At 32.5% G+C, this 24,288-nt stretch overlaps 4 protein-coding genes and 1 non-coding gene across 6 annotated transcripts; 3 read left to right on the top strand and 2 right to left on the bottom strand.

The window, feature by feature from the left end:
• Positions 1-1,077: 1,077 nt before the first annotated feature.
• LOC106420209 (MLO-like protein 4) lies at positions 1,078-7,388 on the bottom strand. The gene is made up of 16 exons (XM_013861060.3): positions 7,299-7,388; positions 6,990-7,180; positions 6,586-6,643; positions 6,285-6,496; positions 6,077-6,193; positions 3,489-3,549; positions 3,086-3,177; positions 2,912-2,986; positions 2,712-2,797; positions 2,553-2,602; positions 2,421-2,461; positions 2,161-2,334; positions 2,050-2,085; positions 1,899-1,966; positions 1,764-1,824; positions 1,078-1,684 (listed from the first exon to the last, which is right to left on the bottom strand). The coding sequence occupies exons 1-16, from the start codon at positions 7,357-7,359 to the stop codon at positions 1,229-1,231; spliced, it is 1,839 nt and encodes a 612-aa protein (XP_013716514.2). The 5' UTR covers positions 7,360-7,388; the 3' UTR covers positions 1,078-1,228.
• A 403-nt stretch (positions 7,389-7,791) lies between these two features.
• LOC106420210 lies at positions 7,792-10,034 on the top strand. The gene is made up of 3 exons (XM_048741830.1): positions 7,792-8,531; positions 9,213-9,336; positions 9,429-10,034. Exons 1-3 carry the CDS (start codon positions 8,097-8,099, stop codon positions 9,806-9,808), a joined length of 939 nt encoding a protein of 312 aa, XP_048597787.1. The 5' UTR covers positions 7,792-8,096; the 3' UTR covers positions 9,809-10,034.
• An 89-nt stretch (positions 10,035-10,123) lies between these two features.
• On the bottom strand, positions 10,124-10,209 carry TRNAR-UCG. Its single transcript has one exon. It is a non-coding gene; the product is annotated as a tRNA-Arg (tRNA).
• A 483-nt stretch (positions 10,210-10,692) lies between these two features.
• LOC106419854 (probable receptor-like protein kinase At1g11050) lies at positions 10,693-12,922 on the top strand. The gene has a single exon (XM_013860697.3). The coding sequence runs from the start codon at positions 10,923-10,925 to the stop codon at positions 12,795-12,797; it is 1,875 nt and encodes a 624-aa protein (XP_013716151.2). The 5' UTR covers positions 10,693-10,922; the 3' UTR covers positions 12,798-12,922.
• A 999-nt stretch (positions 12,923-13,921) lies between these two features.
• LOC106420204 (wings apart-like protein 1) lies at positions 13,922-24,287 on the top strand. Of its 2 annotated transcripts, none has more exons than XM_048741826.1 (14): positions 13,922-14,080; positions 19,749-20,247; positions 20,666-20,765; positions 20,865-21,204; positions 21,404-21,516; positions 21,719-21,847; positions 21,981-22,074; positions 22,170-22,262; positions 22,347-22,939; positions 23,012-23,265; positions 23,340-23,487; positions 23,570-23,667; positions 23,752-23,833; positions 23,910-24,287. In XM_048741826.1, the coding sequence occupies exons 2-14, from the start codon at positions 19,823-19,825 to the stop codon at positions 23,991-23,993; spliced, it is 2,553 nt and encodes an 850-aa protein (XP_048597783.1). In that variant the 5' UTR covers positions 13,922-14,080; positions 19,749-19,822; the 3' UTR covers positions 23,994-24,287. The 2 variants fall into 2 exon arrangements, with proteins under 2 accessions (XP_048597783.1, XP_048597782.1); XM_048741825.1 differs by having other exon boundaries at positions 23,749-23,833.
• The last annotated feature ends 1 nt before the right edge of the window (position 24,288 follows it).

Genomic DNA, 24,288 nt, shown 5'->3' with positions numbered 1-24,288 from the left:
GTATGACCACTTGTTAACAAAATGTAGAGGAGAACCACAATTTTAACAATGAAATTTCCTTTTCAGGTGATCAAATCTGGTGAACAAATATCTATGCCAACGAGTATCTCACCCGGCAAAGGCAGACAATATTTGTGGATGGTTTTAGGATCTTCAAAACTCCCTTAGTTCAAATCAGCATCATGGTGTTCGGAGGGTTAAGGTCATTGAGGTCGGGATGAATCATACTCGCTTGTTAGCGAAGAGAAGCTTCGTGACGAGAAATTGTTGGAGCATTTGCAAGGAGGAAGTATTATTACTACCATCATAATGGATACAATATGAAATTGAACCTTGTTTGTCTCCAATAATGGTTTCCATATTTTAGAACTTATCTATATTTCCATGATTATCATGGTATCCTTTCTACTTTGACATTGAGATCTGCATCCCACATAGTTTGTTTGTTAACTTGAATAGTCTACATGACCATCTACATTGATAGTTTTGTCCAAAATTCACACTCTTATCAAAAGAGCAAAAGCACACCAAACCGTAATGAGAATACTAACAAAAAGCTTTACTTTGTTACACTAGTTTCTGCTTTTATGGATGTCACTGTCAAGTAATTACAACTATACCAAGCTTCATTAAGCAAGAAGAAGAAGGAGAAACATGATCAAGTCTTCCTAAACAACTCAAAAAATGTTTCTCCAGCTTCACAATTCACAGTCATCTATATATGTTTATATTAAATTTTTACTATTATAATTTTATTTCTTCGCTAAAATCAATGTATATAAAAATTTGGATATATTTTGCTGTATATTAATTAATTCTAATGATCATTTTGTAACAAAGTCTTATGTTGTTTAAAATCCCTAAAATGCTAGTCACTATACTGATTAGGCCGAACAGATTAGTTACATACAAGTTCGCTCAGCAAGAAATGCCATGTTGGATACTTTAACTGAGAGAAGAAATCGAAAACAAAGACAAAAAAAAAAGAAACAGAAACCATAAGATATGCAAAAAAAAGATCCATCAAGGCACGAGTCCAAGTTCACACTCTTATCAAATGAATCAAGCCAACAAAACTGCACCAAACCGGAATGAGAACCTTGTTACCAACAAAAGATTTACTCTGTTACATTGTTACAGTAGTTTATGCTTTTATGGATGTTATTGTCATGTAATTACAACTTTACCCAGCTTCAATGAGGAAGTAGAAGATGAAGAAGAAACAAGATCAAGTCCTCCTAAACAAATCAAAAAGTGTTTCTCCACCTTCACCATTAGTCTCTTCACTCTCACTCCCTCTCCTTTCATTATCTTCTTCACTTTCAACCTCAATCTCAATCTCATCGTTTAAAGGTTGCATCGAACCGATGTTATTGAATGTTTCAGACAGATATTCTTCGACTCTTGAAGTGTATTCATCTTGAGGACTGCTCGATGAAGCTGCAGCTCCGAATATGGACTCTGCTTGGTCTGTGGAGTTTATGGTGATCTGATTCAGCGAGGTCATGGATGAGCTCCTCGACAATGTTCCCACTGTCATCTCGTCTCTCTCGTCTATTGTTGCTGTGTCGAGTGAACACACTGATCTCGCGTGCTTAGACCTCTCTTTCACTCTCTTGCACCAGCTGTGAAGTGAGTCTCTTACATTCTCTGCTATCACAGCTTTCTTGCACCGAGACCCCATCTGTTCAGATGAATCCAGCGAATTTTAATGAACAATGCTTAGTAAAAGACCTTGATAATATGAAAGGTTTAAGACGAACCTGAGTGACAATGACATTGAGAGGCACAGTGCCATAACTACACCAGAACTGAACAAGAACTCTGCATTCACCATAAAGACAATCGTTAAAGACGTTTAATTGCTTCAAAACTATTATGTGTGTGTTTAAACGCACCCAGAGATGAGGCGGCTCGATATCATAACGTGGTTCTTCATGAAGCAAGATCTTTCCTTGATTCCCCACTGATACATGAGATGAAAGATCTCGTCAGAAATCTGAAAAAACTTTACATAGTTGATTTAAGTGTTGATGCAGGTGCGCTTACCAAGAACCAGATAAATGTTGCCATCTCAAACGCATTCTGCATTGTCAGAAAGTTTATAAGGATCATATATGTGAATTAAACAAGAGTCTCATGGCTTGTAGTTTTGTTTACCTGAAAAATGATAAACTGTATCAGCCGTAACAGAATCTCTGGTTTCCCAAACCAGAAAAGTCCATCACGCGGTTTCACTTGAGCCCCAGCAGTTGTGCCTGTCTGCTGCTCCTTAACCTCCAGAGCTAGCTTCGAGACAACGTGCTCAAGTTTGGTTCCAACTAGCATGACAAGCTTAAACAACAAAACACATGCTCTGAGTGTTAGTGCCTTGTGAATTTCAAATTCTCCACTTGCTTACTCTTGCTCTGTTCACTTACAATGGCAGGGATGAATGATAACCAAAAGTACATATTCAGGCCTGCAACAATAACATTGAATTAAAATGAAATAGCTTATATGCGGAGATAGAAATGTAATTCATTTTGTATTTTATATAACCGTTGAGTTACCATGAACATTTATGCAGATACATACTATAGCGTAAACCCAAAGCGGCCAGCTGTTGATTTATCAAGAAACATTTCATCAGTATTAGCTCACGAAATCTTAAGACTGTAGTTTAAATCAAAGAGTCTTAGATAATTTCTGAATTTTTAATAAAAGCATACCTTATCCCAACGATGCCATGAAACTCATCTTCCATGCTCCGTACCATATACATGTGGAAGTTGTATGTAAATGGCAAGTTATGTTTCTGAAATTTCAAAGTAATGAAACACGAATTCAGTACAATAATCATGCCAGCTACCAGATCGGCTGAGAAGACCAAAGAAGTGTTCCAGTTTATGTTTGAAGGGAAAGTACTCACAGTGAGGAAACCTAACCGAAGCGCAAAGTAGTCAGACTTCCGTATAGAGCCTCTAAACTGCCGCAGGAAGCAAAGCTACAACAAAAAAAAAACATTATAGTCTATAGAATGTTCTTTGATAGTCTTTCACAACTGGAGATATGGTAGTTCAAGGTAAAAATGGTGGAGAGTTACCATCCAGATGAGAAAACGATTGTTACTCCAAGGATGAGAGGCATGATGGAAGACGAATGTAGACTGACGCATCATTACTTTAGTCCTCTTTGCTATTGAACAATATCAAGAAGAAGAGGATATATAAAGAAAAATTTAAAGATCAAAGCAGCCAATATGTGTAGTTATAAAAGTTTACTGGAATTGACTAGACAGTCAAGGCGAAGAGATAATTGCAAATGCTGAATAAAAGCATTACCACGGCTCAAATGAGTTTATGAAATGCACAACCTAGAAAAAATTAGTTTTACGTTGTTCCCAATCCTAAGACAGCACTGTTCCTCATGTGTCTCAAGATGAGATTCATCAAAGAAACATAGAAACTTTTACTTGAAGGAGAAACAGAAAAGTTCTGGCATTTTACCATGGATATCTGCTTCAGCCATTACGATCGCTTGGGCTTCCCATTTTCTCCAACTGTAAATCTGTGTCACATGATTAAAATACAACACTGTTACCATGTTCTATCTGCATCACATTAACAATAGTATTTGTGAACAGATGAAAGATAAACTATACTGTACATAACAGCACAATATCCCTTATATATTAATTGAGGAACATTTGAAAAGATGTAACCTCAATTTTGTATTAATTAAAAGAGGCCCCAATGCATAGGTGGCACTCAATTAGGTAGTCAATTACATTCAATTGAAAAATAAGTAGGTCCACATTCGATTTTTATATGTTGTTAGATACATAAGTTGGTCAAACTATATGATATAATGATATGATATGATATTTTCTTTCCTTAAATAAAACCTACGGAATTACCATAAATGACTAATATATATATGACAATTAATGAGTTTAATAATAAAGATTTGATAACAATGTATATCTCCTCCATCATTTTTTGTTTAATTTTATATTATTAAAATAAATTAAACAATCAAATTAGCTATAAAAATAAAATTTAGATTTTTTCGTATATGTTATATTTTAAATTTTTAAAAACGACAATAAATGACTAAAACTATTAAAATTATTATGTTAAAAATTAATGATCAATGGTTTAACATTTTTATTATAAGAAGATACACATGATTTTAAAACCATATGAGTAAAAAATATTATTTAATAATAAAATAAAAAAATATATATATATATTAAACACTATATACCATAAGATTACATAAATATTTTAATATTAAAACTTTCAATGAATTTTCAAGAACATTTATAAATTATAAACTTATTAAAGATTTCAGATTGAAAATTTTGTTATCGATGATTTAAATATTTTGTTATAAAACGATACGAACGATCATAGAACCGTATGATTATAAATTCTTATTTAATAAATAACTATACAAAATATACTATTCCTAGAAAAATAGGTTGGTCCATCTTAACTTATATTACATTTTTTATTAAACTAACTATCGAATTGATAAATAACGTACCAAAAAATGTTTTGCACTTTCCTTAAATAAAAGCTACGAAATTACCTAATATGATTAACGTATATGTGAAAATTAATTATAATGAATAATAAATATTTGATAACAATTTTTGTATCTTAGTTCTTTTTTTTTTATATTATTAAAATATATTTAAAAATCACATTAAATATATAATAAAAACATTTATAATTTTTCTTATATGTTATATTTTGAATTTTTCAAAACTTCTATAAATTATTAGAAATTTGAAGATCCCCACTCTGAAAATTTTGTAATCAATAGATTATTTTTTTTGTCATAATAAGTTACAAATGATCATAAAATTGTATTAATATGAACTTTTATTTAATATTATAAGAAGATACACATTATTTTAAAACCATATGAGTAAAAAATATCATTTAATAATAAAACATATATATATATATATGTATATATATATATATAGATTATACTATATACCATAAGATTACATAAATATTTTAATATTAAAACTTTCAATGAATTTTCAAAAACATTTATAAATTATAAACTTATTAAAGATTTCACATTGAAAATTTTGTTATCGATGATTTAAATATTCAGTTATAAAATGATATGAATGATCATAGAACTGTATGATTATAAATTCTCATTTAATAAATGACTATATAAAATATACTATTCTTAGAAAAATAGGTTGGTCCATCTTGACTTACATTATATTTTTTATTAAACTAACTATCGAATTGATAAATAATCTACCAAATTTTTTTTTACACTTTCCTTAATTAGAAGCTACGAAATTACCTAATATGATTAACGTATATATGAAAATTAATTATTATGAATAATAAATATTTGATAACAATTTTGGTATCTTAGTTCTTTTTTTTAAATTTTATATTATTGAAAGATATTAAAAAATCACATTAAATATATAATAAAAACATTTATATTTTTTCTTATATGTTATATTTGAATTTTTCAAAACGTCTATATATTATTAGAAATTTGAATATTCCCACTCTGAAAATTTTGTGATCAATAGATTATTTTTTTGTTATAATAAGTTACAAATGATCATAAAATATAATGCATATGAATTTTTATTTAATAAATATTCAAACTAAATAATATATATATATATATATATATATATATATAAACACTAATGATTTAAAGCAACAAGATTGGCTGATCAATTTAGTCGCCCAGTTGAAATCTTTCAAAAGTATGTGAAAGACTAAAGTCAAAGTAAATATGGATTTAGAATAGTAGTTATATTTTACTAACCAAATACCGAAAAAAACCGAACCGAACCGAAACCAATCCGATATCCGGGTTGAACACCCGTAATCCAAATGAAGCCAGACTATTGTTTCATTCTCTAAAATATAATAAAAATAATAACTTAATTCCGCGCAAGGCGCGGGTCTTATCCTAGTATTTGATTAAAAGGTGAGAGCAAGTATAGTATATATGTAGTCCTACCCCGAGCAACATAGAAATACCAAAGAATAAAAATGTAACACTCATATGCAGATTCAGGAGCTAGAGTGTGTACCTTGCTCATGGCTAAACCAATGGCAATGCCACTGTACAGAACATGAGTGATACCCAGGACAAATAAGAATCTCAGGAGTTGCTCGAGACCCTCATACGACACAAATGGTTCACGGCCCTGACATTGTATCCAAGTCCCAATTCAGATAGACATCATTAAAGGTAAAAGGAAAAGTGACTGCTTAGTCGATAGATAACTAGACACTTACATGACCACACTGATGAGGGGCTCCGTGATGTGGTAAGGAAGTGTTGCTTGTAGAGGAGGTGTGTTCCAAAAGAAGTTTCTTATGGATTCCATAGTCTTGCTCGGAGCAAATATAGAATTTACTGTTGAAAAGAGAAGAGTTTACACAGATTTCCGAAATCCATCTCGCGCTTTGTGACAGGAGCAGTGATATAAGCCCCAGCAACATCAACTCTACCAAGAAAGTTTAACAAGTCAATATCTATAAAAGAAGACAGCACATTTACTATCTCCAGCACAACTTATCAGGACCACATACATACCTTCTTTCATCTTCTCCAGAGAAGTAAAAAGAGCCTTTCTTCTTGTCTTCTTTAACCACTGGAATCACAAAAGGACATAAAATTAGCGTCTCATCTCATGGACCACTTCAGTTAAAAAGAAAAAATCATCATGTAATAATAATGACTTTTCCTAAAGTGAGAACATAAACACTTCTTCTAACTTTCAAGACCTAAAGTGAGAATATTAACACTTCTTCTCCTAACATTCAGCAACCATAACACACAAATCCAGAAGAAACAAACAAACATCTCTAACCATCAAAACTCTTTTGCTTTATAGTACCCAGTAACACATAGAACACTCTCCCTGTTCATATACTCATTATCCGAGCTGAGCATTTCAACAAACACTTGGTAGACATAAAACAAAAACAAGAACTCACCTTTCCGAATCTGTAGATGGCGCGTTCAACAAGAAAGCAAACGAACACCAAAACAGTAACAACCGAAGCAACAGAGTAAGTCGGCGTCTCTGCGAGAGACCTCCCTTCTTTCATCACATGCTCCATCTCCAGCAAGCAAAGTCTCCACAAACTGTTCTTCCGAAAAAGTTTGAGAAGCGATCTGCATCTATCTGTGTGATTACGTTGGAATAATAAATTTTTTTAGCTTTTTAATCTTTGCTTTCATCATTTAAATGAGAAATAAATAAAATAATTTAAGGAGGAGAGAAAGCTCATGGAATGCTGTACCAAGTAGAAACCGCCGCACATGGCTGCTTCCTCTCCAACGTCTTTCATTAATGCCTCTCATGTGCTTTGTCTTAAAAGTCGTTGTGAACTTTTAATAATGCACAAGAGCTGGCCTTGACCGACCGGTTTAACCGCTTAATCCACCATCTGATAATTAAAATCCCGGTTCGGTTTATGTATGATTAAAGAACATTATACTAAATTTTCCAGTTTCGGCTCACATCCTCCCACGATCTTTTTTCCGGTTGACTAAGATTCAGGACTTGACCAACCGGTTCAAACTTTTCATCCACCATCTGATGTTTAAAAATCGGTCAGCCATCTAATCTACCGTCTGGTAATAAAAATCCGGTTTGATTTACGTCTGATTGATTTATTGTAATAATATTGAGCTATTAATATAGACGGCGGTTAATATTATAACTTACGTGTATCCCAAGATGTCTTTAATCACTGAGCTAAACATAGAACAATATAATTAATTATTGCTAATCATCACAAGAACGGGGTGGTGGCGCAGTTCGTTAGCGCGCGAGTCTCATAGCTACTGAGTGATCTCGAGTTCGAGAGTTCGAGCTTCTCTCACCCCATAATATTTTTCGTCTTCCTTAAAGCACTCTGTTTCTCTCTCTCTCGCATTGACCTTTTCCAGTTTTGTCCTCTCTCCACTTCTGTAATCTTCTTACATCCTCACACGATCTTTTTTTTTTCCGACAGACCAAAAATTCAGACATCGGAGACGCTAATTTCATTTCATTTCAATTCGAATCCTTTCGATCTCTCTCCAATTGATCAATAATGCACGGTGAAGTACAATTGCAGCCACCAGATTCTCAGAAGCTCAGTGATTCCGCTCCCTTATTAGGAACCTCTCCATCATCGTCTTCTTCTTCCGATCACGAGATAAACGCTGAAGAAGATTTGGAGAGTGGTGGCGATTCTGCTTCAGCTCCTTGCTGTCGCATCTGTCTAGAGAACGATATCGAGTTGTTAGAGGATGAATTGATATCGCCGTGTATGTGCAAAGGCACTCAGCAACTCGTGCATCGCTCGTGTTTAGATCATTGGCGTTCGGTCAAGGAAGGGTTTGCTTTCTCTCATTGTACTACTTGCAAAGCTCAGTTTCACCTCCGTGTTGAGCCTTTTGAAGATAACAACTCTTGGCGGAGGAAAGTTAAGTTTAGATTGTTTGTCGCTAGGGATGTGCTTTTGGTCTTCTTCGCTGTGCAGACTGTGAGTATCTCTCACTTGTCTGTTGTTATTAACTGTTATTTTGACCTGGTTTCTGTAATTTAATTACACGGTGTGGGAACTTGACATTGGAACCTGATGAAAGTGATTGGTTTTGTTTTCTTGACTTGCCATTGTTGAAACCTTGTCTGAAAATTATAGAAAATTAGTGTTTAGGCAGACCATTAGACCGATTTTTGGAATGTCTAGACCGAATTTTTTTAAAATAGTTTTGAAAAATCGTATCGCTTATACCCAATTTGCCGACTAGGCCGACGTATAGGAGCATCCTAGACTGATTTTTAGAAGACTTGTCTGAAAATATCATTGTACAACAAATAGCTATGCGGTAGTTAGGCGTCTTATAGAAAATTATTGTTTAGGTAGGAGATCAGTCCGACTTTTCTGAATGTCTGACCGATTTTTAAGAAATCATTTTGAAAAAAATTCGCTCATACCCAATTTGCCTACAAAAAGGGCAGATAGGTGCGGCCTACACTGATTTTTAGAACACTTTTGAAAATAACAAAGTAAGAAACTTTTAGAGACCCTGAAACTAAGAAGAAGATAGATTGTTGACACTATATGTTATTGCCGTAGAGTTTGTGTCTGAAAATGTCAAAGAAAGTAAGAATCTTTTAGAGACCCTGAAGCTAAGAAGAAGATTGCTGACTGACACTATAGGTTATTGCTGTGATGGCTGGATTTGCATACATGATGGATAAAGACGGAGAGTTTCGCAACTCTTTCAATGATGATTGGGACCGTATACTGTCCAAACATCCCATCCCCTTCTACTATTGCATCGGTGAATCCTCAATCTTTAATTTCTTTTTTTTCATAACTTAGCACAGCTAAACACGCTGTTAAACATTTTGGTGTGTTCATGAATCTTATTAGGGGTTGTGACCTTCTTTGTGCTGACTGGGTTTCTTGGCCTCGTTCTACACTGCTCTTCTCTCAACGGTAATGACCCGAGGATGGCTGGTTGTCAGAACTGCTGTTACGGATGGGGGATCTTGGATTGTTTCCCTGCATCGATGGAAGCTTGTTTCGCTCTTGTTGTTGTCTTTGTTGTTATATTTGCGATTCTTGGTTTAGCGTATGGGTTTCTTGCTGCGACTATGGCTATTCAGAGGATATGGCAGAGGCATTACCATATCCTCACTAAGCGAGAGCTCACGAAGGAGTATATTGTGGAAGATCTTCATGGATGTTACACTCCCCCGAAGCTGGATGCTGAGCACGAAGGAAGACTCAAAATGCTGAAACTTATGTGACAGTTCTTTGAGGTGGAAATAAAAGGTTATATAGAGTTTGTTCATGAATGTCTTTTTATTACGCTGTGATATAATAAGTAATGAAGTACGTTGTCTCTCTCTATATATATGTATGAGATGAAGCAACACTACTGCTTTAGTAGTGAGAACTAAAGATATTGAGACCAAAGCTATAGAGTCTGTCATTCAAAAAGCTCAACTGAGAAGGGACTAGCTTTCCTTAACAGTGGCGAGCATCTGGCAAGTGAAAGATTACAAAGTTATGCAGCTTCAAAATTTCCTAGAAAACTCCAAAAAGGAAAATAATGAAAATTGCGACCACAGTGGGAGTCACAGTGGGAGTCGAACCCACGACCTTCTGATCCGAAGTCAGACGCGCTAATCCACTGCGCTATGCGGTCGTTGAATGTTTTATTGCATATTGTTTTATATAACATATGTAGTTTCTGTAATCCAATATTGAAATCATTGGAACAAATGGATGGGCTGGATGCACTTCTGTTCAACAAAACATATGTTTCTAGCCAATTAAAGCCTTAAGCTTCACAAGAATGACAATAAACTAAAAAATATGCAAAAGAAGACAATTTGTATTATTCACATCAAGAATCATATAGAACAGTTCACTCTAAGAAACAACATAATAATTTGTAAAAATAATAATTAAAAAACAACGTTAATAATTTGTAAAAATAAGCCTAAACTGTATTTTCAAACCTTTACCTTTAATAGCTTTCTCAAATCCATGAAATATCACAACCTATAGATATTGACATCGATTTACTCGTTAAAGCCTTTATTATTGATCGTTTGTTTAGCAAAAAAAATACTATTATTGATCGTTGTATATTCTTTTTTAGTTTCCCATGTTACGTTGTTTTCTTTCTTACAGCAGTAATGAAACGTGGTCATTAGTAGAATATACAATATATTATCTTCATAGTCAGACAGTGTTGGCAGTTGGAGGTGGGGACAAGCTCTGAGCTTCCACGTTGTTTCCAAAAGTCAACAGATCATAGCAGCCTCTTTGACCAACCTCAAAACGAATTCAACTTTTTGTTCTCATCTCCCACTTTCATGTCCAAATCAATCACTCACAAACCTCAGATTCTCCATGATGGCGAAACCAAACCTCCGTTTCCTCCTTCCCCTCCTCTTCGCCTTGGTCAATCTCTCAGCCTCCGCTCCATCTCCGCCCCCTCAGACTTGCCCTCTAGACTTCAGCCACGTCACGAGAATCCCATGGAACACAACCGACTGCCAAACCTACGACAGATCAGTCGAGAGAAAAAACAGCTGCTGCCAATCAGTTCTCACCCTCGTCGGAATCCCCATGGCTCGCCGTCTCAAACAAACCTCAAACTTCCGTCTCCCCAACCTCGCCACCTCCATCTCCTGCCTCAACGACCTCGAGGAGAAGCTCGAGTCCCTCTCCCTCCCTCCCAACCTCACCTCCCTCTGCTTCGACCCCAACCAGTTCGTCATCAACAACGAGACCTGCGCGGGGATCCAAACCACCAAGGACTGGATCTCCCGCCTCGGCTCCACCACGGCGCTAGACTCCGCCTGCGCCGCCGGTTTAACCGATCTCACCCGCTGCGACGCTTGCGTCGCAGCTGGCTTTCGCGTTCAGACGCAGCTGATCACTCTGGATGGTAACAGCTCGCACGGTGTCTACTGTTACCATTTCGCTGTCCTCTACGCTGCTGGCATCGTTAACAAGAACGGGCCCGAGGGAGACGACGCTTTGTCTTGTCTCTTCTCCTTGAGCTTGAGAACTCCTTTGAGCTCTAAGAAGAAGAAACATAAAGTGGTGGCGCTTGTTTTAGGCTTAACCGGAGCTGGCCTCGCGGTTTTGGCGATTACCGGTTTGTATTTCCGGTTCGGTAGAGTTGTTAAAAGAGGAGAGGTCGGTTGGGAGGAGCAAGAGTCTAGACCGAAGTGGAGACCGAACACCGGTTCGATCTGGTTCAAAATAGAAGACCTCGAGAAGGCTACCAACAGCTTCTCCCAGAAGAATTTCATCGGTCGAGGCGGGTTCGGTTTCGTCTACAAGGGGGTGTTACCGGACGGTTCGGTTATCGCGGTTAAGAAGGTGATAGAGTCTGAGTTTCAAGGAGATGCGGAGTTTCGTAATGAGGTTGAGATTATTAGTAATTTGAAACATAGGAACTTGGTCCCACTTAGAGGTTGTAGTATGGTTGATGATGAGAGTGGGAGTCAGAGATATCTTGTTTATGATTACATGTCTAACGGGAATCTTGACGATCACTTGTTCAGTACCAAGACGCCTTTGACCTGGCCGCAGAGGAAGAGTATCATTCTCGATGTAGCTAAAGGGCTTGCTTACTTGCATTACGGAGTTAAACCGGCTATATACCACCGTGACATTAAAGGTACAAACATATTGTTAGACGTCGAAATGAGAGCGAGGGTTGCGGATTTTGGTTTAGCTAAACAGAGTAGAGAAGGGGAGTCTCATCTCACCACCAGAGTAGCCGGTACGCACGGTTACTTGGCTCCGGAGTACGCGTTATACGGTCAGCTAACCGAGAAAAGCGACGTGTATAGCTTCGGAGTTGTTGTGTTGGAGATAATGTGTGGAAGGAAAGCTCTCGATTTATCTACCTCAGGATCACCGAACACGTTTCTGATAACGGATTGGGCTTGGTCGTTGGTGAAGGCCGGGAGAACAGAGGAAGCTCTTGCGTCGTCTTTGTTGAGAGAGGAGCCTTCGGGGATGTCGAATCCGAAAGGGATCATGGAGAGGTTCTTGCAAGTTGGGATCTTATGCGCTCATGTTTTGGTTGCTTTAAGGCCGACGATATTGGATGCGTTGAGAATGCTTGAAGGAGACATCGAAGTTCCTCCTATTCCCGACCGACCGGTCCCGCTCGCGCATCCTTCGTACCGGATCGATGGGAACGGTTTCACTATATCGCCTGCGCTTAGCGGGCTACAAATACATTCAGGAGATATGCTTAGATAAATTTTAGATCAAGGAGAGACTCATGTGTGGAGTTTGGATTTTGTTTTGTAAATATTTTGAATGCAAAGATCACATTGTGTAAACATATTACGTTAGAATTTAATAACAGCACGTAGTTCCTATTACAAATCTATTTTATTTAAACTAGAGACGAAGGCTTAGGTAGTGCACGTATTTCCGGTGACCGAATGAGGATTAGGTAGTGTAAGTCCAAAGGTGTTTTGAGGCACTTGCAGCCTATGCACCACAATTGGCAGTGGTCCTTATTGATGCACCTTCTGCTCACTAGGTGGTCCTTTGGCATCAGCAACCATCACAATTTGCTTTTTTTTTTTATTTGTCGATTTTTAACATATAAATGGAGTTGACAAAAAAAAAACTCTTGAGTGGAAATTACATTAACTAATATTAAAATCTAGAGATAAGTAATATTAAATCGATCTTTAAAATTACTAGATTCTGAGCCGTCCTTCTTTAAAAGTTATTAGATTCTCGGCCGCTCTTCTTTAAAAGTTATTAGATTCTGAGCCGCTTTTAAAATGGCGAGTATATTTTTTGTTTTACATTCTTTTAGAAATTTAATTTTTATATATGTGTTTTTATTCATATTTGTGTTTTTCTTTGTATAATATTAATAATTTTTTTTAAATAATTGTATTAAAATAGTTGAATCACACATATATCAATAGATCATGTTACTGTTTTTTACTAGAATATATTCCATAATACATAAAAAGAAATAAAGATAGTACACAATTATTATTATTTTTATTTTTTTCACCTAAAACAATATTATTAAAATATAAATTTAAAATTATCCAGTCAATTATAAAATAAACTATAAAATATCACTGGTTACACATTTTTTGATAAGAATAAAATTCAAATTAAAATATACTCTCTCTGTTCCTAAAAGATTGATGTTATAGTTTTTTCACACTTATTAAGAAAACATTTAAAATTATATTTTCAAATATATTTTTTTTCTTGATTAAATATTTCCAATAATTTTTAATCAATGAGATTTTATTCAACATAATTATATTTTTTGAAAAATATAATCTTTTATTAATTAATATCTTAAAAATGTAAAAAATATATCTTTTTTGAAACAAAGTTTTTTTGATAAATAAGGAAGCGAGGGAGTAAAACATCAAAAACTTTATTATTATACGATTTGATTTTAAAACATGGAAACAACGGCCATCGCTTTTGTGGCTGCTCTCTCTCTCTCTCTTCTTCAACTAGAAAGAGATCTCAGGAGCTCTGTTAGTTATTCTTTTACTAGGGATTAACCCGGGCTACGCCCGGGATTTTTATTTTTTTCTAATTTAAGTTATTAAATTATTTATATTTAGGCTATGATATATATTTATATAAATGTTAAATGCATGTCATAATTAAAATTTATTTTTAAATTTTAACACGTTAAATTAACATATTTTTTACTATTTAAATATTTTTTTTGTAATTTTATTGGCTATCTAGTTATCATATTTAGCAAAACTATCTTTTGAGTGTTGGAATAAATGTTTTAGAAATTTTATTAAACTCCAGTGTATTTTCGGATCGACCACATGCTCAACATTCGATCGATCCGTAAAAAGATGGTCGATCTCCTTGGCCAGGTAAGTACAATTTTAGCAAAAATATCTTTTATTTTCAAATATTAAGTATATAACTATTCTTTTTAATATTTTTATTGTATTTTTTGATTAAATTATTGTATTATAATGGTTATGTAAATATTTTTTGTGATGTTTGAATTTGTGTTGTTCGTATACTTAACTTAGATGATATTGATGTTTAACAATTTATTGTTTTCTGGAAATAGAAAATAATGATATATCAAAACGTATCTAATACTTGTTAAATGATAGTATAATGTAAATTACATCCATTATTTGAAAATAACCATTTGTTATTTTTATTTTTATTTTAAATCAGAAATTATTTTTATTTAAAAACATTATTCATATATAATATAATAGTTTAAGTTTGGAAGATTAATATATATATATAAATTATGTATATTTTTTTAAAAATAATTTAAGATATTATATATTGAGTATCTAAATAAAAGCTGAATTTCTTATCTTGAAAATCAGATATTTATATTTTTTTTCTTCATGTTATACTCACCAATCCATCATTGATATTTATAACTCAGTATGTTTTTAAAAAAAACTTAGTTTTAAGTAATAAACGAATTTAATAAATTAAATTCATCACCTATATTGTTCTGTAAACTATATTTGAAAACTCTCTAAAATTATATTTTAAGCATAATATTATTATTATTTAATTTAATTTATTTTAAACATAATATATGCTAAACCAACTTAAATTATATTTACAATAGGACCATCCTAAACCGGTTAGTAAACCAAAAACAATACTAAACCAACATGAACCAATACCTGATTCGGCGATGAATAAAGTGTTTCGGGATAAACGCTTGAATGTTTATTAACTGAAATGGTTTTATCATGAAAGAGTTAGTATGAATATTAACAATAAAATTATGGATTAGATTAATTTAAATTTGTAAGAATACCTTTGAGTCTATGAAAAGCAATTCAATTCCCATGAATAAGTTTGGCTTTTGGAAGTTGCGGATTTCCCAACAATGAATCCACCTAACAAAAAGTTTGTTGTTATAAAAAAATCTCATTCAAGATCATTAAAGGTTTCTGGGACGGCAAGAATTGATGGTGAAACCATTTTTTTGCTCGAGTGCTTTAAATTTTCCTTAATAGTGTGAGGTTGATGTGGATGAAATAATGAGTTTTATAGGGACTTTCTTGATGAAAAACTATACATTTTTATTTTTTTTTGGTTTAATGTGGTATTTCCATTTTTATATAATTTACTACCATTTTAAGATAGAAATATATTTTAAGATAGATGCTTAAATCTTAATGTACTTTTTCCATTTTTTTAAAATGTTTATTTCCATTTCTTATATTTTTATTTACGTAATATCTATATTTTATATTTTAAAATAGATATTTAAATATTAATGTAATTTTTCCATTTTTTTAAATTGTGTATTTACTTATATTATATATTTTACATTTAAGATAGATGTTTAATGCTTGATGAACTTTTTCCATTTTTTAAAAAATTGTGTATTTACTTATTGTTACATATATAATTCATATATTATATATTCACATTATTTACTTATTATTTATTTTCGTGTATATGTATTTCCATTTCTTGTATTTTTCATTTACTTAATATCTCTATTTTACATTTTAAGAAAGACGTTTAAATCTTAATGTACGTTTTCCATTTTTTTAAATTGTATATTTCCATTTGTTATACTTTCTATTTACGTAATATCTATATTTTAAATTTTAATATATATTTTTAAATCTTAATTTAATTTCCCATTTTTTAAATTTGGTATTTACTTATATTATATATTTACTTATTATTTACTTTTCTTTATATTGTGTATTTCTATTTCTTATACTTTCTATTTACTAATAATTTTATATTTTAAGATTGATTTACATTTTAAGATAGATGTTTAAATACTAATGTACTTTTTCAATTTTTTTTAAATTGTGTATTTCCTTTTCTTATACTTTCTATTTACTTAATATCTATATTTTACATTTTAAGATAGATGTTTAATATTTAATGTACTATTTCCATTTTTAAAAAATTGTGCATTTACTTATTATTGTATATATAATTTGTATATTTATATATTTATAATATTTAGTATTTCTCTTTCTTATACTTTATATTTAGTTAATGTCTATATTTTATATTTTAAGATAGATGTTTAAATCTTTACGTATTTTTCCATTTTTAATGTAAAACGGTAATGTTTAATAGAAGAACTTGGACAAATAGTCAAATAGTTATATTTATGTTTTTTTTTTCTTTTTTTTAATAAAATGGTAATGTTACATTATGAAGATAACCCGTTTTTTTAGTGAACAATGGTAATCTTACATATGTTTAATGTAGTTTTTCCATTTTTTATGTTGTATGTTTACATATTATTGTTATTTTTAAATGTAAAATGGTAATTTTGCATATGTTTCATGTAGTATTCCTATTTTTATGTTGTATGTTTACGTATTATTTATTATTTTAGAAATTATATATAATTTGTTTTTTACAAAATAGTAATGTTACATTATGGAGATAAGCCATCTTTTTTTTAGTGAAAAATGGTAATCTTACATATGTTTAATGTAGTTTTTCTATTTTTTATGTTGTATGTTTACATATTATTTTCTTAAAATAAAAATGTAAAATGGTAATCTTACATATGTTTAATGTAGTATTTCTATTTTTATGTTGTATGTTTTACATATATTTATTATTTTCGAAATTATATATAATGTTTTTTGTTTTTTATAAAACGGTAATGTTACATTATGGAGATAAGCCGTCTTTTTTTTTAAGTTAAAAATAGTAATCTTACATATGTTTAATGTAGTTTTTCCATTTTTTATGCTGTATGTTTACATATTTTTTTTATAATTTTCGAAAATACCAAAATTAAAATGTAAAACTATATTTTATGCCACGTGTCATCTTTCGAGATTATATTATATATTTACTTGTTATTTATTTTTCTTTATATTGTGTATTTCTATTTCTTATACTTTCTAATAACTAATAATTTTATATTTTAACATTGATTTACATTTTAAGATATATGTTTAAATACTAATGTACTTTTTCCATTTTTTTAAATTGTGTATTTCTTTTTCTTATACTTTCTATTTGCGTAATATCTATATTTTACTTTTTAAAATAGATGTTTAAATCTTAATATACTTTTTCCATTGTTTTTAAGTTGTGTATTTCTTTTTCTTATATTTTCTATTTACTTAATATCTATATTTTACATTTTAAGATAGATGTTTAATATTTAATGTACTCTTTCCATTTTTTAAAAATTGTGGATTTACTTATTATTGTTTATATAATTCTTATATTTATATATTTAGAATATTTACTTTTTTTTTTATATTGAGTATTTCTATTTCTTATACTTTATATTTAGTTAATGTCTATATTTTATATTTTAAGATAGATGTTTAAATTTTTACGTATTTTTCCATTTTTAATGTAAAACGGCAATGTTTAATAGAAGAACTTCGACAAATAGTCAAATAGTTATATTTATGTTTTTTTTTCTTTTATTTATAAAATGATAATGTTACATTATGAAGATAAACCGTTTTTTTAGTGAACAATGGTAATCTTACATATGTTTAATGTAGTTTTTCCATTTTTTTTTATATTGTATGTTTACATAATATTGTTATTTTTAAATGTAAAATGGTAATTTTACATATGTTTAATGTAGTATTTTCATTTTTTATGTTGTATGTTTACATATTATTTATTATTTTCGAAATTATATATAATTTGTTTTTTACAAAATAGTAATGTTATATTATGAAGATAAGCCGTCTTTTTTTTAAGTGAAAAATTGTAATTACATATGTTTAATGTAGTTTTTCCATTTTTTATGTTGCATGTTTACATATTATTTTCTTAAAATAAACATGTAAAATGTTAATCTTACATATGTTTAATGTAGTATTTCCATTTTTATGTTGTATGTTTTACATATATTTATTATTTTCGAAATTATATATAATATTTTTTGTTTTTTTTTATAAATTGGTAATGTTACATTATGGAGATAGACCGTCTTTTTTTTGAAGTGAAAAATAGTAATCTTACATATGTTTAATGTAGTTTTTCTATTTTTTTATGCTGTAGGTTTACATATTTTTTATAATTTTCGAAAATAAGTAATATTAAAATGTAAAACTATATTTTATGTCACGTGTCATCTTTCGGGATTATATTATATATTTACTTATTATTTATTTTTATTTATATTGTGTATTTCTAGTTCTTATACTTTCTATTTACTAATAATTTAATATTTTAAGATTGATTTACATTTTAAGATAGATGTTTAAATACCAATGTACTTTTTCATTTTTTTAAATTGTGTATTTCCTTTTCTTATACTTTCTATTTGCATAATATATATATTTTACATTTTAAGATAGATGTTTAAATCTTAATATACTTTTTCCATTGTTTTTAAGTTGTGTATTTCTTTTTCTTATACTTTCTATTTACTTAATATTTATATTTTACATTTTAAGATATATGTTTAATATTTAATGTACTCTTTCCATTTTTTTTAAATTGTGCATTTACTTATTATTGTATATATAATTCGTATATTTATAATATTTACTTATTATTTATTTTTTTATATATTGAGAGTATTTCTTTTTCTTATACTTTATATTTAGTTAATATCTATATTTTATATTTTAAGATAGATGTTTAAATATTTACGTATTTTTCCATTTTTAATGTAAAACGGCAATGTTTAATAGAAGAACTTGGACAAATAGTCAAATAGTTATATTTATGTTTTTTTTTCTTTTTTTTATAAAGTGGTAACGTTACATTATGAAGATAAACCGTTTTTTAGTGAACAATGGTAATCTTACATATGTTTAATGTAAATTTTCCATTTTTTTATGTTGTATGTTTACATATTATTGTTATTTTTAAATGTAAAATGGTAATCTTACATATGTTTAATGTAGTATTTCCATTTTTATGTTGTATGTTTTACATATATTTATTATTTTCGAAATTATATATAATGTTTTTTTGTTTTTTTTTATAAAACGGTAATGTTACATTATGGAGATAAGCCGTCTTTTTTTTTAAGTGAAAAATAGTAATCTTACATGTGTTTTATGTAGTTTTTCCATTTTTTATGCTGTATGTTTACATATTTCTTACAATTTTCGAAAATAAGTAATATTAAAATGTAAAATTATATTTTATGCCACGTGTCATCTTTCGGGAGAGATTTTTTCCGCTTATGTGGACGCCCTATGGAACATCGAAAGTTCTCTTTTATTAGTAGAGATTCCCAAAATACCCTTCCTTCGACTTCTCACCTAAAATCTCCTCCAAAGTTCACAAATTCAACGATCTCGACGATGATGGAGAGAACGTACGGACGCCGCAAGCCGGGGATCCCGCCGAGAACCCCATCCAACTCTCTAAACGACATCGTTTCGCAGCCGGAGTATCTCTCCTCCTCTTCGTCCCCAGACATCGAACCTTTTGATTACCCACTCGTTCCTTTCTTCAGCCAAGAATCGTCGTCCACTTACCGAGAGGATTATCCGGGGCCCGTACGGAGGGAGAAAAGAGCGAGGAACCGTCGTGAGGCTTTTGCTATGACTTCCACGTTGCTAGAAGCGCAGGAGTTCGGGGAGCTGATGGAGCACGAGGACGAGGTTAACTTCGCGCTTGATGGGTTGCGGAAAGGGCAGCAGGTGAGGATCAGGAGAGCTAGCTTGTCGTCTTTGCTTGCGATTTGTGCTTCTCAGCACCAGCGTCGCTCGTTGAGAGCTCAGGGGTACAGCTTGAGCCCTAATTTCTTAGATTCTTCGGGTTCTCCGTTACTTTTAGCGTTTGATTTCGTCCAATTTATCACAAATTTTGCGAATTTTCATGTGGGTTTTGCGAAAAGGCATTGCTTTAGGTCTTCTGGATTAGGGCACAATTTGGAATGGATTAGATTTTGTGATTTAGAGAATTATTTGCATTCTTATAGGTTTTAGTGAATTGGAATGGTGTATTATAGGATAGGGTTTGTATCATGATGCACTCCAAGTTAGGTTTTGGGAACATGTTTAGTTCCTCTCAAAGGACTTGTAGTTTTGTATTTTTATCATTAGTTAATTCATTAGTTGAATCAATGAGAAGTACCAGATAGATGCTAGTTTTATGACATCTCACCAAACAAAATTTTCCCTAATTTTGTGTTGTGACAGGATCTCTCAATCCATAATTGATGCGATATTGAATCTTAGCCTTGATGATATACCAAGCAATCTTGCCGCAGCCACCCTTTTCTTTGTGCTAACTGCTGATGTAAGTGACTAGCAGGTGCTGTTTGATCTTTTGATTCACTTTGGCTACAGTTTCACCTTTTTTTATATATTACTCTGCCAATTTATTTCATGGTTCCAGGGTCAAGACGAGCACTTTATGGAGTCACCCAAGTGCATCAAGTTTCTGATTAAGTTGTTGAAACCCGTGACTGTTACTAGCACCCAAGGGAAGCCGCCGAATATTGGATTTAAGCTCTTATCATTACTTAAGGATGTTGATCCAGCACGGGATGCAGTGAAAGTGAATGATCCGAGCTCTAGTGTTATACTTTCAAGAGTTCAGGAACTTCTTGTTACTTGCAAGGAGATGAGATCTGTTGATAGCTATACAACTGAAACAACGAGACCTGAACTGAGTACGAAATGGGTAGCTTTGTTGACTATGGAGAGGGCGTGCTTATCCAAAATTTCTTTTGATGGTATTTATCTATCTTTTGCCTCTTTGTTGGAAATGATGACTAGCCAACTTTTGTTGGAGATCATCTGAGAATTGATAAAGATAGATAATAGATAATGTTCTCTCTAGTGATTTATTTTGCTTATCTAGATTCATTATACCATTGATTCTACTGCGATTCTTTGTCTATTGTTAATAATTATTCATTTTCCCCCACCCAGATACTTCTGGTTCTGTGAAAAAGACCGGAGGGAATTTCAAGGAGAAACTGCGAGAACTAGGAGGACTTGATGCAGTCATTGAGGTTGTTATGGACTGCCACACTGTTATGGAGGTGTGAGTCTCCTTGTTCTTTTCATCTGCACCATAATAGAATACAAACTTTGGTATCTAACTGCCTAGGATGTTAATAACTTGTATAAAGCATCTTAAATTGATACCTTTGTAACCTGCATTAATCGTCTTTGTTTGCGGGAAGTTTGCAATTGCATAATGTTAGATTCAGCGAGAGAATCTAATACAGATTCTATATGCAGCGCTGGATGGAATATGACGCACTCTCCGTCCAGGATAAGAAAGATAACCAGCATAAGCAGAGTCTAATGTTGCTCTTGAAATGTCTGAAAATCATGGAGAATGCTACATTCCTCAGCATAGACAACCAGGTATCTCTTATTTATATTGGTTGCTATATTTATAACAAAGTTTTGGATATTCTGATGTTAATCGGCTGTTATCAAGTTGCAGTGTATACAACTCAATATCTGAGATAATATTGCCGCTAATTTTGTTTGCCAGAGTCATTTGCTCGGATTCAAGAAATGTTTGGGTTCTCGTGAATCCCGAATGTCTTTCACAGAGCTCACGATAAGTGTCATTAAGATGCTTTCAGGTTCGAAATTGATCCCCATGTTTGGTTTGAGCGCATTATGACTTCTTATCGTTATATCATCTCGTAACCTGATAGCTGGTTCGGTTGATGGCTAGGTCTTCACCTGCGTGGAGGGTTTTCAAGTTCTCACAGTAACAATGTAAATCCTCACTGTTCAGCTGGTGGTATATTGAGAGCTGATCGTAGAGGTACTTATTCTTACAGTTACAAAATGAGTCTCTATCCCCTTCGTATCTCTGTTTTTTATATGTTAAACCAGTTCTCTTTTGCAGTGAACGATGAGGTCGTGGCAATCAGTTCAGATACATGCTCAAGTTTTGGCTCTATCTCCACGAGGAATGAAAGCGTATCCCAGAGAAGCCATACCATAATCGATTTAGATTCTCAATCAAGTGTTTCAGGAAATGAGCCCACTACGTCAACGACAAGACTCGGTTCCACCATCCCTGCTTCGTTTGCAGGCAGATTGGCGTCATTAGGTAGTGACATTGCCAGAAGTACATCAAGGACTAGTCAAGTTGGAGAACCAAGTTGTAAAAGAAACGGAAACTTTTCATTCACAGAGGAAAACGAAGATCCTTTTGCGTTTGATTTGGAGGATTCTGAACCTTCCAAGTGGGCATTAGTATCTGTAAAGCAAAAGAAATCCAGAGCTCAAAAGAAGAAAGGATGTCACAAACAAAGTAAAGATGAATGTTGTTATCAGCTGCACTCAAGCCAAGAGGAATCATCAAACCATAGGGTAAATTCCGAGGAAGAATCAAGTGACAAATACTATATATCTCCGCAAGAATCTTCTTCTACAAATGACATCGATGAAGAATGTCTATGTCTTTTATCTGATTGCCTTCTAACAGCTGTTAAGGTAATCTCCTTAGTCTTCTAATGTCTTTTTGCTGGAATAGCATCAATTTAGTTCATGATTATTCATTTGCAGGTTTTGATGAACTTAACAAATGATAATGCTGTGGGTTGTCGGCAAGTTGGTGGGTGCAGAGGGCTGGAAAGCATGGCTGAATTAATTGCCAGACATTTTCCGTCTTTCACCGAATCACCGCTTTTCAGTGAGATGGAAGAAACTGAACGTTTCCATCAGAAGAAAGACAAACATCTTACAGATCAGGAGTTAGATTTTCTCGTTGCCATCTTGGGTTTGTTGGTTAATTTGGTTGAGAAAGACGGCGTGAACAGGTACGTAAGAACTTAATACCATCATGTGGTTGAGTCAACAGAAATTGAACTAGTCGTACTCTATTTATTTGTAGATCACGGCTTGCTTCAGCGAGTTTTGCTATTACAAAACCAGAAGGGTTGCAAGAGAGTGAACCGGAGATGATTCCTTTGTTATGTTCAATCTTTCTCACCAATCAAGGATCAGAAGACACCAAAGAAGAAACAACTTCTTTCACCTTAGTGAGTATCAGCATCTAACTATTTCTTGCTCTACTTTTGAGATCCCCAGAAAAAGTAAACCTGCTTCCTTTTTGGTGTTCAGGATGATGAAGAAGCTGTTTTAGAAAGTGAAAAGGAAGCGGAGAAGATGATTGTGGAGGCATACTCTGCTCTACTACTCGCGTTTCTTTCAACTGAAAGGTCTTTTTCATTTTCAGTTGTATTATATGTTATAATATATCTAATCTTTCAAGAAACTAAACATGTTCTTGGATTCACTAGCAGTACAAGTATACGCAACTCCATCAGAGACTATCTCCCCAAACGCAATCTAGCTATTCTTGTACCGGTCTTGGAGAGATTTGTGGTATGTGCCTCTTTAACATATTATGACTGATCTTCTCGAGATCCTTTAATGTAACTGTGTTCTTTGTTTTGTTCAGGCATTTCACACGACTCTGAACATGATCCCTCCGGAGACACATAAAGCAGTGATGGAAGTGATTGAATCCTGCAAATTACCGTAAAAAAAGCAAATAGAAAAGGGCAAATTAGTTCTTCATTCGCCTTCTTCTCTGTACAGCTGCGAAAAAAAGACTTGGAATGCTTTGGGGTGGTGATTACTGACTCTGGGGATTATTATACTGTGATTCATAGTGATCATGTTGATGTATAATATAAGGATACAAGTAGTATGTTAGATCTTTTCCTTTTAGAGTTTAATCACGATGTTTGTCTCAGCTGCCTTTTACTTACACACTCCATTCTTTTGTAGTTTTCTTGATACACATAATCATATATACAAGTTTGATTTACAGACAT

This window comes from Brassica napus, chromosome A9, assembly GCF_020379485.1.
Source record: "Brassica napus cultivar Da-Ae chromosome A9, Da-Ae, whole genome shotgun sequence".
NCBI lineage: Eukaryota > Viridiplantae > Streptophyta > Magnoliopsida > Brassicales > Brassicaceae > Brassica > Brassica napus.
This window is presented reverse-complemented; position numbering and strand designations above follow the sequence as displayed.

Excerpts from the sequence above, each read along its gene's own strand:
- LOC106420204 (XM_048741825.1), top strand. The coding sequence starts at position 19,823 with ATGATGGAGAGAACGTACGGACGCCGCAAGCCGGGGATCCCGCCGAGA. Across the intron at positions 23,488-23,569 it reads AAACAACTTCTTTCACCTTA|GATGATGAAGAAGCTGTTTT; the intron begins GTGAGTATCAGC and ends TTTGGTGTTCAG. Across the intron at positions 23,834-23,909 it reads CGGTCTTGGAGAGATTTGTG|GCATTTCACACGACTCTGAA; the intron begins GTATGTGCCTCT and ends TGTTTTGTTCAG.
- LOC106420209 (XM_013861060.3), bottom strand. The coding sequence starts at position 7,359 with ATGAGAGGCATTAATGAAAGACGTTGGAGAGGAAGCAGCCATGTGCGG. Across the intron at positions 2,603-2,711 it reads CATGGCATCGTTGGGATAAG|CTGGCCGCTTTGGGTTTACG; the intron begins GTATGCTTTTAT and ends ATAAATCAACAG. Across the intron at positions 1,685-1,763 it reads TCAATGTCATTGTCACTCAG|ATGGGGTCTCGGTGCAAGAA; the intron begins GTTCGTCTTAAA and ends TCATCTGAACAG.
- LOC106419854 (XM_013860697.3), top strand. The coding sequence starts at position 10,923 with ATGATGGCGAAACCAAACCTCCGTTTCCTCCTTCCCCTCCTCTTCGCC.
- LOC106420210 (XM_048741830.1), top strand. The coding sequence starts at position 8,097 with ATGCACGGTGAAGTACAATTGCAGCCACCAGATTCTCAGAAGCTCAGT. Across the intron at positions 8,532-9,212 it reads TCTTCTTCGCTGTGCAGACT|GTTATTGCTGTGATGGCTGG; the intron begins GTGAGTATCTCT and ends CTGACACTATAG. Across the intron at positions 9,337-9,428 it reads CCCCTTCTACTATTGCATCG|GGGTTGTGACCTTCTTTGTG; the intron begins GTGAATCCTCAA and ends GAATCTTATTAG.